Consider the following 13,485-nt stretch of genomic DNA (forward strand, 5'->3'; position numbering starts at 1 on the left):
AAAACATCTTTTCTTTATTTAAGCTCAAGACAATAATACCTTTCGAATGATAGTTAAAACATTCGTCAAAATTGTCCAGTTAAAAAGTCGAAATTTGTCTGAAGAAAAAAAAAGCCCACCCCGCGCACAAATATTCCGTTACTTTCGTTACGAAAATGGGAACAAAAATGTTTTGGTTCTCTAGAGTTTTTCCGGCCAACTTTTAACGGGTGAAGGATTTGGTAATCGTAAAGCACTAGAAACTATTAGCAGCTTGATAGGTTGAAAAGTGTTTTAGTACAATTTTGTCTTGCAGGTTGCTGTTTGAAAAAAAAACTTTGTTTTGAAAAATTCCCCAGTAATATATTCTATTTAAACAAAAACTTTCCATTTTTTTCATATTTCATAATCTAACAAAAAAACTTTTGTAAAAACTTGCAGGTGGTGTGGAAGAGCCACCAAAATAACGCAACTCAAATTTTTTGATTCTTCAATTTTAACAGAAAAATTTCGAACTTCGCAAACCAGTGTTTTAAAACCAACTAATTTCGAAGATACTCAATTAAACTGTTTGAGGGGAACCAGGCTGAATAGTCAGTTAAAAATCCAAATCTCCTTCGAAACTGATGTTTGTTTAACTCATTGAACAAAACATACACCGAACCCCCACCCCACAACAACCTCAAACCCCCCCCCCCCCACTACAAACCTAAACCCTCCCCACGTCTCCCCGACAACAATCCCCACGTTTACCCGACTACAAATCCTACGTCTCCTCGACTAAAATTCAACCATCCACGTAACCTCCTCAAAAAACCGTAACATATGTTTATATCTCATTTTATTAGAATAGTTTTTATTGTCTAAATTGTAACATTATAATTTATTTCAAATCAATTCAAGGCAATTTTTCAAAACTTAGAGAGATTGAATACAAAATCCAAAATAACCGTTTAAAATCAATGAAACTCCAGTTCAGGTAATTATCAACAGAAATGATTTGAAATTAATTTTTTGAGTGGTGGGCTTTTTAAATTGATCTTTCAACTATGCCAGATAGATTTCGAACTTTGCAAACCAATGTATCAAAATCAGCTAATTTTGAAGTATAGACAACTAAAATTTTTGACAGGAACGAGGTAGATTATTTTGCAAAAAAAAATAAAAAGTCCGAATCTTCTGCTAAGCTGGATTGTTTGTTTATTCATTGAAGAAAACAAATAACGATCAATAATTTTACTTTACTTTCCAAATTTATGACTTGAGTTTTTATAATTGATCAGTTTTAAATACCAACTAAAATTCTTTTGTATAAGTTTTTTGAATGATAGAGCCAGTATAACAAACCAGAGTTGCATCCAACCAACTTCCAAAATACCTCAGATTACCCGACTGATATTTGACTTTTCATAAAAAACTCAAGTTCGCAATGACTTGAGTTTGCTTTTTGGAAAACAAAAAAAATGCAGATAGTTGCTTTTTTGGTTTTCTAGGCTAAATTGGGTTATAGCTATGCCATAACAAGCGGCGGTTTGATTTTGTCTTAATTTACTCCAGAACATAGCCCAATTGGCAATTTTCAAACTCCCAGACCTTTACAAAAAATAATTGGTGCTAAAATACCTTTTAAAATTTAAGCTCAGGACAACAATACTTTTTGAAGTAAATGATATAATGATATTTTAAAAAATCTGTCAAAATGACTAGTTAAAAAGTCGAAGTTTGTCTAAAGAAAAAAGCACCCCGAGCACAAATGTTCCGTTACGAAAGTCGGAACAATTACCCAGTGGATTTACCCAATGGAGTTGGAAAAGCAAAAAATGCGTGTAAATCTCTTTTTTTACTGTCGACAATTTCGAGTAAATCTTTTTTTACTATGGATAATATATGGACAAAAACTAAAAAAAAAAACGAAGCGGAATCGAAAATATGTCTCGGTTGATAATAAATCAATCATTGGTTTTCAACCGTGGCGTGGTGCATATGAAGTCCATGATGTGGTCGTTGGTGGTATAGTGGGGGTTGCTGAAATAGTTGTCCTCGCAGACTATGTTCATGTCTCCCTGTGGCACCTGGATACTCTTGATCTCTGAAATCAACAAACCCTTTTGTTTGTCCACAACTTCCGTCAAAACTGACATCTAAATTGGCTCTAAATACGTTTACTACCGTTGAGCAGCAGCAATTTTTGTTGTTATTAAGTTTATGAGTTTCGCTTAACGAAGCTATGGCAGATTTACAAGAGTTCTCCTTGTATTTTTGTTATTTCATTAACAACTTTGTGTGGATTTTTTAATATATATCATTCAAGAGCATCCATGAAGTTCTCTGCAAAATCTGATCTGTTGAAATATCCATGTGCTCATCCACGGCAGAGTTTGAGCATGATTTTTATAGGTTGAATTTATCAATGAAAAAGCGGTAGAGCGAAGTTTTCGCTTTTTGCATGGTTGATTCTGAGCATATTTTTGATTTAATTAATCCATGACATGAATTTCGTTAAATTTGATTGGATTGATGAGTGGAAACTCAATATATGATTCAATTATTTGGACTTGACTCACCGGCACAGTCTGGATCTGACTGGAGATTTTCCGGCTGGAGACACTTGACTGGGAAGAAGCAGTACTTGCCCATGAAATCCTCTCCACACTCACAGAAGCCCAGCTGCGGCTCACACCTAGTATCAGTTACAAACCTCATGCGTTTCTAAATCGTCCCCTTTGCACACAAAAAGTGAGAGTTTTTTATTGAAAATATGACTTTATTTGAAATTAAAGGGCAAACGGACCACCGGGTTAGAATTTTCGCGATACCTTGTCCCGAAAAAGTTTTAGTCACGGATGCAAAAAAGAAAAGAAAGTTCGTTTGCGGGTTCGCAAGTCTTGAATTTTTTCGTGCTTATAGAGGCTTTTGATTAGTGTGGTATTTGCTTATTGCTTTATGATGGATATCTTAAAAGCGCCCGCCAAAGCAAAAGACACATGTACCTGGGTTGACCAAAAGTCGCTATCTTAGAAGTTTTCTTGTATGAAACTTACAACATAATGTCTAAGCGAGTAGCGGAGTCCATGAACGACCCTGCTATCTTTAATTAATCCGCATTTATAGGAGTTTTTTTACCTTAGAAAGGCTTTAGTTTGTGTTATAAGTATACCTATCAATTAAAAAGAACCAAACAAAAAAAACAAAAAGTAGATCAGAGAAATGTGGCTTACGTTTGTCCGTTGAGACAGTAACAGTTGTGTTCACAGTTGGTTCCAAATGTACCCTTAGGACAGATCTAAAACGAAAGGATGATCTATTTGGACCTGATTGTGCGTTTCTTGTGAATCAGTTATAACTATTTTTGTTTAATTTATACCAGTTTCCTTTTCGTTAAAAATCGTGAATCGCCGAGAATTGCAATAGGAAAGCACCATCCTTGACAGACATACAAACTTTCATCGGAGATTGATGAAAAGGTTGAAGCCAAAGACTACAAAAGTACATTTTTTGATAGACGTAGAATCTGGCGATGCATGCAACGTCGACCTTCACCCATATTAATTATATCTTCTTACCTTCTTGCACGTTTCTCCAGTGAAGCCGGCTTTGCAGTTGCACTGGCCTGTGACGTGATGACAGTCCTTGGTGTTGGCCCAATCACACCTGCAGGGGGAATGGCAGTTGGACCCGTAGGTTCTCCCATCACACTTCTCCACACAGAGACTGCCCCTGTAGCCCGGCTGACACACACACTCCCCCTGCTCCTTGTGACACAACTCCAGGCCACACTGAGTAACAAGAGCCACTTAAGTTAAGAAGATTTATATAAGATAAAAAAGTAAATACGAAGATTTGTCCATTAAAAAAGCAAGAAAATTATTTTTTCAACAAGAAAAATTTAATTAATTTATAAAGGATTCGATTTTGAGATTTGTAAAGTATTCTAAAAGTATTCGACTTTCACAACAGCGCACGGGATCCTAAGACCTGCCTATGCCTGTGACTATGAGGAAAACGAATACCACTCGAGCTGTTTAGCTCTTCGCGGAGGACTGCTTTGATGGTTCTCCAAGAAGGGACCATGATGGTTAAGAATTACATACACTTTAACATAATTTGTAACTTTTTGCTTGAAAGACAAAATTAATTTTCCTATTTCGCCAACAATTCGCTTTTCTCTTTTTCAAAACTTCCGAGAAAAGCCATCTTTTTTTTGGTTCTGTGTGCATCGAAGTATTACTAACCACTTTCTTAATTAAGACCATTTATCCACGGGGGAAAGGACCAACACAAGAGCTGTACAGCTCATCACGGCGAACCGCTGTTGTGCCCCTGTTTAAGAACTATATGCAATTTTTTTTGGTTATTTTTCTTTTAGAGTCCTATACTTACATGTGCACATGTGAACTTGCAGTTGAATCCCCACGTGCCATCGGGACACTCTTGTTCACACGTGTCTCCCATCCACCCGAAGCCACACTCGCACTTCAACACTCCCCTCTCCAACACCAACTCACTACAGCACAATACAACCGCATATGGTGTGAGTTAAAAGAACAGGGGTTCGAACCCCACAGTTAGCTGGAATACTTTTTGCGACTGTTATTCTCATCGGTTAGAATTGAATAAGTTCCCCTTTTCGGTTTTCATTCAATCTTTTATGAAAATATCGGGCTTACCGTTTGCTCGTTTTTTGTTGAATTTTTATTATGCTCGACTTAAGCATTTCGGTTTTTGTTTTTTTCCTGCTTTAAATCTTTCCTATTTCTTTTTTCATAATTTTATGAAGATTTTGATTGAAAATTTGAAGATTCCTGTTTTTTTATCAAGAAAACTCAATCAATAAGTTGCCTTAATTGCTTTTTATTCAATGATATATTTGATCATTCACTCGCCCGTTGATACACTGCTTGTATTGACTGCAGTTGGGTCCATAGTATCCCACAGGGCACTCCTGTTCACACCTCTGTCCCATGTGAAGGTCATCGCACAGACACTGTCCTGTCCTGGGGTCACAGTCCACAGACGAGGACCAATCACAGTCGCAGTCTCGGCTTAATAAAAGTGGGCAAAATACAACATCAAATAGAGACAAGTTCGTTGGAGGGTGAGGTTTCAATTAAGATCGAAATGTTTGTCGACGCTTTTTTAAGCTGGCGAGCCAAAAATTGAGAAAGCGTGCCAAAAATCAGTTTCAAAAGGTTTTCACTAAAATGTTGCTTTATTTTTTCAACGAGCGCTACCCCCTTTCTCAAATCCGGCGGGCTACAGGAAGCGTCCTCTTTTCCCAGGCCCCCTTCCGCCGTCTACCCCGAAATCCGACAATCACACAGACGAGGACCAATCACAGTCGCAGTCTCGGCTTAATAAAAGTGGGCAAAATACAACATCAAATAGAGACAAGTTCGTTGGAGGGTGAGGTTTCAATTAAGATCGAAATGTTTGTCGACGCTTTTTTAAGCTGGCGAGCCAAAAATTGAGAAAGCGTGCCAAAAATCAGTTTCAAAAGGTTTTCACTAAAATGTTGCTTTATTTTTTCAACGAGCGCTACCCCCTTTCTCAAATCCGGCGGGCTACAGGAAGCGTCCTCTTTTCCCAGGCCCCCTTCCGCCGTCTACCCCGAAATCCGACAATTCCAGAGTTTCCTCTATCCTCGCCAAATATGTTCAGAATTCTCCAGGAACGGCTCTAGGATTTTCTCAGGTCAAAAAGGGCGTTTTAGACACTTTTAGGAAAACGCGCGCTCCCCTCAAAATTAGTATTTACTGGCGCCAAACATTTTGAAGTCCAATGAGCCAAAAATGGATATCTCAAAATAGTACAAAGGGAGACCCTTTGAGCCAGCAGGCTGAGGAAAGGAACGCCCCCCCCCCTCCCCCCCCCCCCCCATATACGCTACTGGAATTCTCTATAAAGTGAAAAACTACAAGACTTGATATAATCGCCATATCAAGACTTGTGCTTACTTGCAATTTTCTCCGTATTTTCTAGATTCGCAGTTCTCAGAACATCCGTAGCCCATGAATCCTGGAGGACAAGTGTCGGAACAATCTCTACCTGGAATGTTCACAAGTTTGATAAAAAATTTGTTGCTCAAAGTGATTTTATCCGCTGTGAAAAAAAATCTCCGCTGTAATTTAACGTCTTCAAATTGTGGAGCTCATTCGATTTTTTAAAAAATGTGGTAATGAACGTGTTTATTAAACTGAAGTATCATTAAACTAACCAGTGAATCCTTCTGGACAGTTACAAGTTCCATCCCGGTTGCATTCACCTCCGTTGCCGCAACTCGACGTCCGTGAACAGTTGAAACCAAATTGACAGTTCGGACATCGCACGCATTTATCACGAGCTAGCATGGAGTGCATCGGACATTCGCACTGTCCCGTGCGAATGTTGCACTCTATGCCTTCGGGACATTCGCACGCTTCACACATAGGACCCCACTCTTTGCCTTCAATGCACGGTTCACGACACCTAGTGCTGTTCTTGAATCCGTGCTCACAAATAAATTGGTTCAAGTTTTCATTGTTACACTTGGCAACGTTCTCAGTGCAACAATAAGCATCGGGTGCAATTTTACAATCCACTTCCTGGCAACATTTACCCGAGAATCCAGGGTAACATCGGCAATCACCGTTGCTGACGTCACACTTCCCTCCGTCCCCGCAACAACAGTCAAGCTCACACCTCTCACCCCAGTGGTAATTGTCGCACAACTCACACGTATGCGCTGTTGTACCCGGCTCGCATACACATTCGCCGGTCACGTGATCACATTCGGAGTTGGGCACACACGAACACTTGCGACTGCACTGGGGTCCATAGGAGCCATACGGGCAAGGGTGGTCACACCTATGACCATGCCAACCATCTCTGCACAAACAGTGTCCAGTTTCTGGGTCACAGCCTCTACTATTGTACCAATCACAATTACACGACAAGCAATAGTCACCGAAAGTTTTATCACTGCAGTCGTTTTCGCAATGAGTGCCGCCGAACCCGACAGCACAATGACATTCGCCAGTTTCAAGGTCGCAGCGGCCCCCGTTTTGACATCTACACGTGTACATGCATTGAGGTCCCCATCTGTCTTTATCGCAAGGCGTCGAGCAAGTCTCGCCCAGCCATCCGTCCATGCAATGACATTGACCTGTTACAGGGTCGCAAGAGTTGGCGTTTTCACACTTACAAGTACGACTGCAGTTTTTACCATACCGCATTCCATGACAATTCCTCTCGCAGCATTCCCCCTCCTTTCCTGGCGGACAGTCGCAGTATCCGGTTTTGGAGTCGCAAGTTCCGCTTTCGCAACAACATTCGTTTTCACAGTTATCTCCCCATAGCCCGACCGAGCATTCATGCTCGCAGCATTGACCGTGGGTTCCCGCAGGACACGCGCAGTATCCGGTGGCAACGTCGCAGTTCTCGCAACAGCAATCCTTCTGACAATTTTTACCGTATTTCCCTTTCGGGCAAGTTGAATGACATCTGTCGCCGTAAAGTCCAGGTGCGCAATCACAACCACCTGTGACTGGATCGCAAGTTGTCAAAGTGTTGAACAAATCACCGCAGTCGCAGTTATTCATGCAATTCGGACCATAAGTTCCTAAAGGACAAGCTGCGTCACAAGTTTTATTATACCATCCTGGGTCGCAACTACAGAACCCAGTTACATGGTTGCATAGATCTCCATTTTGACATGCGCATTTCGAAGAGCACTCGAAACCCCAAAGTCCTTGCTCACATGGTCTTTCACATGCCTCGCCTGTGAAACCCGGTTTGCAATGACATTTGCCTGTCTTTTTATCACACATGCAACCTTCTTCACTGTTCGATTCGACGCAGTTACAAGTTCCCACGCAGTTAGGTCCATATTTCCCAACATCACACGCTTTCTCGCAACAATCGCCGTGATGTCCCGGGGGACAGATGCAGGTCCCGTCGTGAGGGTTGCAAAATGATTCATCGGGACAACAACAGGTGTTGTTACAATTGGGACCCCACTTGAAAGCTGGACAGTACAACGAACAGAACTCTCCATGTTTACCGGGCGGACATTCGCAACTCCCGTCGACAGGCTCGCAAGGCACTCCAGGTCCACAATTGCAGATTTGAAGACAGTGATATCCGTAACGTCCTGAGTCCCGACAGCTGATCTCGCAACGTTCCCCAGTCCATCCAGGCTTGCACTGGCATTCACCCGTTGACTTGTGGCACCCAAGAGCGTTGTCTCCACAGTTACATCGTCCCGAACAGCCTGCTCCAAAAAATCCGAACGGGCATTCGGCTTCGCAATTGGGTCCCATGTATCCCGGAAGACAAATACACGTCCCTGTTTTTTGGTCAAACGAGAGTGAATTGACACAGTGTGACGTTTCGTGACACTCATAACCGTATGTTCCGTAGGGACAATCAATATGACAGCAATCACCTTGTTTTCCTGGCGGACAGTCGCATTTGCCTGTTTGCTTATCGCAAGGGGCGCCATTTTGACAGCAACAGCGGTTTATACAATTTGAACCCCAAGAGCCGTCGCGACATGCATGCTCGCAATATTCACCGTATGTTCCGGCGGGACAACTGCAAGTTCCGTCAAATGGGTTGCAATGTCCGCTCTCGCCGCAATTACAAGTTTGGGAACATCCTTCACCCCAGGTGTTTAGAGGACAAGGCTGATCGCATTTGAGCCCCGTCCATCCCGCTTGACACTCGCATTGCAGTGTTATCGGGTTGCATTTGGCTCCGTTTTGACAATCACATTGTTGTCTGCATCCAACACCGCCAAAACCCTCCGGACATTCAAGGTCACAGCACGGAGATTGTTTTCCAGCGGCGCATTCAGCATACCCGACTGATGGATCATAAGTATCATGGCAGAAATCGAACTCACAATTGGAACCATACTTCCCAGGCGGGCATTCTTGATCACAAAGAGCTCCGTAGTGTCCGGGATCACAATGACAAGCTCCAGTTTTGGGATCGCAGATTGAATTTCCCGAACACTGGCACTTCTGAAGACATCCGGCTCCAAAGTGACCTTCACTGCAAGGGAACTGACACATGTTTCCTTGGAACCCGGCTGGGCATGAACACAAGGCAGTTTGAGGATCGCAGACTCCTCCGTTGAAGCAATGACAAGCAAGTTCGCAGTTCAAACCGGCTCGACCTTTAAGAAAACTAAGAGTTATTGAATTGAGTTCAAGTCGTATTAAAACAGTGAGTCGGGCAACTTTTGAATGAGCAGACAGTATCATTTATAAATGACCGGAAATTTTTTTTTTATTATTTCGGCGAATAATTATCATAAAATCTAAAAATGGGTTCTTTTTTTAGTTTTGAATTTTTTCAGATTGTTTTTCGAAGAGCCAAATTGTTTTCCGAAGAGTTTAAATCAATTATCGTTACAAAAATGTTACCTTCGGGACAAGAATGCTCGCAATCCGGTCCGTAATATCCGGGCATACACATACAGCACCCATTCACATGGTGACAAGTCGAATTTCCTCGACAAGTACAGCGTTTTTTGCATCCAGGTCCAAAGAATCCCGGAGGACAAATTGATTCGCATTTAGATCCAATATGTCCAGGAGCACAGTGACAAGTTCCGTCTTCGGGTTCACAGTCACGACTGTTTCCAGGCACGCACTGGCATTCAAAAGCGCAATCTTTTCCGTACTTTAACATATGGCATTGCTGGCTACATCGCTTGCCCATGTATCCTTCATAACAGTCGCATTTTGTGACGTTTGAGAGTTGAAGTTCGTGACATTCTCCGTTTTCGCACGTGTTGCACGTGACTTCTGTGAAGCGCTCGTCTATCTGGCAGAAGTCGCCGGAGAATCCAGTTGGACAGTGGCATTCGCCGTTCACTTTGTTGCAGGTGCCTCCGTTGAGACAGTTTAAACACCTTAATGATACAAGTTATCATCTTTTTTTTTGCTGAACTTAAAACGTTCGCTCAGCCCCCAATTGTAATGAAAGTGAGTTTCACTACCATTAAAGCCACCTAAGCCTAGAAAATAAATTTAAAAATTAGTCCCCCTACTCTGCGATTTTGCCATAAAGTGTGTTTTAGTTTCCTAGGTGTCCAAAAATTCCTTCACATAGCATAATTTTTGAAGAAATACACTTATTGTTCCGACCACGAAGGAACGTTACATTCAGGCAAACGGTGACTGATATAAGATTTTCTCGGAACAGGGGAGCAGATTTTCAAAAAATGTTCAAAACTTTTCTGACGTATTTTGCAGCTCAACTAAGAAGACTTTCCCGAGCACTTCTAAAACACTATAAAAACATAATTTTGCTAAAACTTTTGAAAAATGAACGGAACTTGAGCTTTGAAAATTTAGTTATAATTCATTTCTAAAAGAAGTTTTTGAAAACTTTGAGCGTCGAAATTTTTAAGTTTGCTCTATGAGGAAATTTACCGTCAACTCTACCTACTTTACAATTACTATTAAAATTTTAGACTTTCGTTTTGATCCTCTCTTCACACTACGAACAAAAAACGACGCAATTTGGATTTTTTTGAATTTTATTCGGAACTTCCTGTGGCACTTCGTCAGCAACCGGCTATCCTTTAGTTCCAACCATTGAAAAAGAAGTGGAGTTTTGGTTATCAACGCAAAATCAGATACCACAATCAATGGTTTCTCGGCACCGCTTGCCGCAATTGCCCTGGAACTGCCAGCCTGTTGTCAACTAATATACAATCATCCACCACGGACAGCTGGTGCCAAAGGGGATTTGTATATGGCCCCATTAAATCAAAGCTAATACGATCGTTTCTTTCGATTACTCGCCGAAGTCTATCCGTCCAGGGATCCTCGTAAATTAACTCTGCTAACAGGCTTCTATCGAACAACTTGGTGAGGTTGTCGAGACTCTCTACTCTATTCGTCTCAGCTTGACAAAATTCGTTTTTCCTGGAGTTGTGAGATATCTTTTTCTTCCCGATCATACTGGGCTCTCCGACGGACTTTCAGCAGTAAGGTCCACTTCCACTATCGGTGGTTTGTCCCCTTGCGAATTTGTGTCAAAGTCCTGTTCTCGTTTTCCATTATTTTCCATTACTGTCCGCGCTTCGAGTTTGAGCATGCTTTTTGGGTTATCGGATTTCTCCGCCCCATGGGATCCCAATATGAAATTATAAACGAGATCCAGTATTTACTCATTAAAAAAATTTTAGTCGTATTCCGAACAACATTAAAAAAATGAAGAAATTTGTCCCAGTGTAGTGAAAACAGTGAACACATTTTTCTGAACTTTATTGTAGCCTCGAGCAAGTAAAGTGGTCGGGTAGGACAACCTAGTAATGTTTTCCATATGAAAGTTGGTAAATAAGGCTAATTAAAATTAAATCTATGAAATGAAAAATATGTTTTGGAAGCTCATTTAGCACGCATTTGGCAATAAGTTTTTTCAAAAAATACAAGTGTAACAAAAAAGAAAACTATTTTTGATTGTTTGTTTGTGATTTTTTTTTCAAAAACAATTTTTCTAGATTATTCTCAATGAAAAAAAAATCTCTTTTTCTATAGATATTTTATTAATACGAACGAAATATTCTCTGCTACTTGAACAGCAGCCGATTATCCTTATACTTGCTTTAAATTTTTTACAATTTTTTTTAGTCCAGTCTAGAGTGAGTAAGGTACAAATTACGTTTTCTAGGAAGGTTTTCAACTAGTTTTTTTATATTTCAAAATTGTAGCTTGATTATGTTTGGATAAAGGCAGAATTCATTCTATGAATTATACTTTTACCCAACCATATTTTAGCTACCACCATGATCAACGTCCTGGTTTGAGACACATTGAAAATTAGCGGAAAAAGTGAAAAACACAGAGATCGCCATTGATGAGTTATCGATGGACATTACCACAATAGCAAAAATTTTTAATATATTATCGCTAATTTGCCCAGTTTTCAGCGATGAAACAGCGATGAAAATCCTATCAACATGAGCAAATACAGTGCACTACCGGGGTTCGACCCCACAACCTTCAGCGTAGTAGACATGTATGGTACCTTGCGCCACAAGTTTTAGCTGTCAAAAAATTAAAGGGCTTATAATCTCACACTCTCATTTGAAAGCTACTAAAACGAGGTAAAATTTCTTAAGTTTTAGCGCTGATTTTCTACAGAATCATTACTGAAATAGCTCTAGAATATCGCAGGTTTAGCTGTGCAAAAAACTCTGATTTATAATCAAATCAGCTCTGGAAAATAGCGATCACTGGGATACAACAGAAAAAGCGATAATTAACGGTGGGACTTCAGCCCTGGTTTTTTTTGGTTTGTTAAAAAAATTGGTTAGAATAGAGTCTTTATAATGATTTGGGTGTGCTCAAAAAATGAATTTTGACGACCTAAAAATTTGCTCCACAAAAATTTTGAACATTATTTGAAAATCTACGCCCCTCCCCCCCCCCCTTCCTCAAGAAAACCCTACATCCGCCCCTGATTCATACAGCATTTTTCTGGCATTTTGTACCTGTTCTGGCACTTGACTCCCCACAGTCCATCTGGACACAGATCTGCACATGTGGGTCCAGTGTATCCTGGTCTGGTGCAGTCGCAGATGCCAGTGACTGGGTTGCAGAGATCCCCGTGGGAACAGTCGCAGAACTTGTCACAGTGTCTCCCATATCTCCCCACTGGACAGTCAGTCTCGCAGGATAAACCCATTCTGCCTAAAAAACACAAAAAATGTGTTAGAGTAGGAGTTATGCATTCAATGTAGAAGTCAATATAGTTTTTTTCTTTCTCTACCACGTCACTGTGTCATTGTAGGACGACCAAATTAATTTTTTGTACAAACAGTTTTTTTTTGTCTGCTTGCTTGCAATGCTATGTTTGTGCGTTATCGGAAGTAGTGCGAAGCTTCCACTTGGCCTGTGAGTAAAAACTTGTTTTCTACTTTACCTGGAGCACAGTCACAGGCACCGCTTCTCGGATCACACGACACTCCTTCGGGACAACTACACTTTAGCTCACAGTCCACTCCATATAACCCCGAAGGACAAGCCAGTTCACAACGCTCTCCCGTATACCCAGGTGCACATAGACACTTTCCACTCGCCAAGTCACAAAATCCATCATTTTCACAATTGCACGACACGCTAATTTTATCACGTGCATTGCATCGTCCTGTTTTCGAATCGCAGCCAAACTCGCAGGAATAACAAGTGTTAATGCAGTTTGGCCCATAGTTGTATTTGTCGCAGTCTTCGTCGCAATGGATCCCTTGGGACCCAGCGTAGCAATAACAGTCGCCGTTGAACCGGTTGCAGAGTCCGTTGTTACAGCGACATGTTTCTTGGCAGTTTTGACCCCAGTTGTCCTTGTTGCAGGGTAAGTCGCATTTGCGACCGAGCCAGCCGGGATGACAGAGACATTTTCCCGTCTCGGCGTCACAAACACCTATGACAGAAAACTTTATTTTAACAACCTATATTAAGAACAGTGTTAAATTTTCCATTTAACTGATTTGATATGTTTTTTTTTGGT

General features: G+C 41.0%; 2 protein-coding genes across 3 annotated transcripts in view; one reads left to right on the plus strand and one right to left on the minus strand.

Moving 5' to 3' along the window:
• LOC134851253 (uncharacterized) overlaps nucleotides 1–13,485 on the plus strand; it is a 425,551-nt gene that overhangs the window by 309,620 nt on the left and 102,446 nt on the right. The gene's annotated exons all lie outside the window — the stretch shown is intronic.
• LOC134851887 (multiple epidermal growth factor-like domains protein 6) overlaps nucleotides 4,855–13,485 on the minus strand; it is a 36,805-nt gene continuing 28,174 nt past the window's right edge. Inside the window, exons 16-21 of the mRNA XM_063868161.1 lie at nucleotides 12,901–13,398; nucleotides 12,470–12,668; nucleotides 9,387–9,877; nucleotides 6,306–9,136; nucleotides 5,934–6,024; nucleotides 4,855–5,021 (exon numbers count right to left, since the gene is read on the minus strand). Coding sequence (XP_063724231.1) covers nucleotides 4,855–5,021; nucleotides 5,934–6,024; nucleotides 6,306–9,136; nucleotides 9,387–9,877; nucleotides 12,470–12,668; nucleotides 12,901–13,398 — 4,277 coding nt within the window. The remainder of the gene's footprint in view (nucleotides 5,022–5,933; nucleotides 6,025–6,305; nucleotides 9,137–9,386; nucleotides 9,878–12,469; nucleotides 12,669–12,900; nucleotides 13,399–13,485) is intronic.

This window comes from Symsagittifera roscoffensis, chromosome 7 (genome assembly GCF_963678635.1).
Source record: "Symsagittifera roscoffensis chromosome 7, txSymRosc1.1, whole genome shotgun sequence".
Taxonomy (NCBI): domain Eukaryota; kingdom Metazoa; phylum Xenacoelomorpha; order Acoela; family Convolutidae; genus Symsagittifera; species Symsagittifera roscoffensis.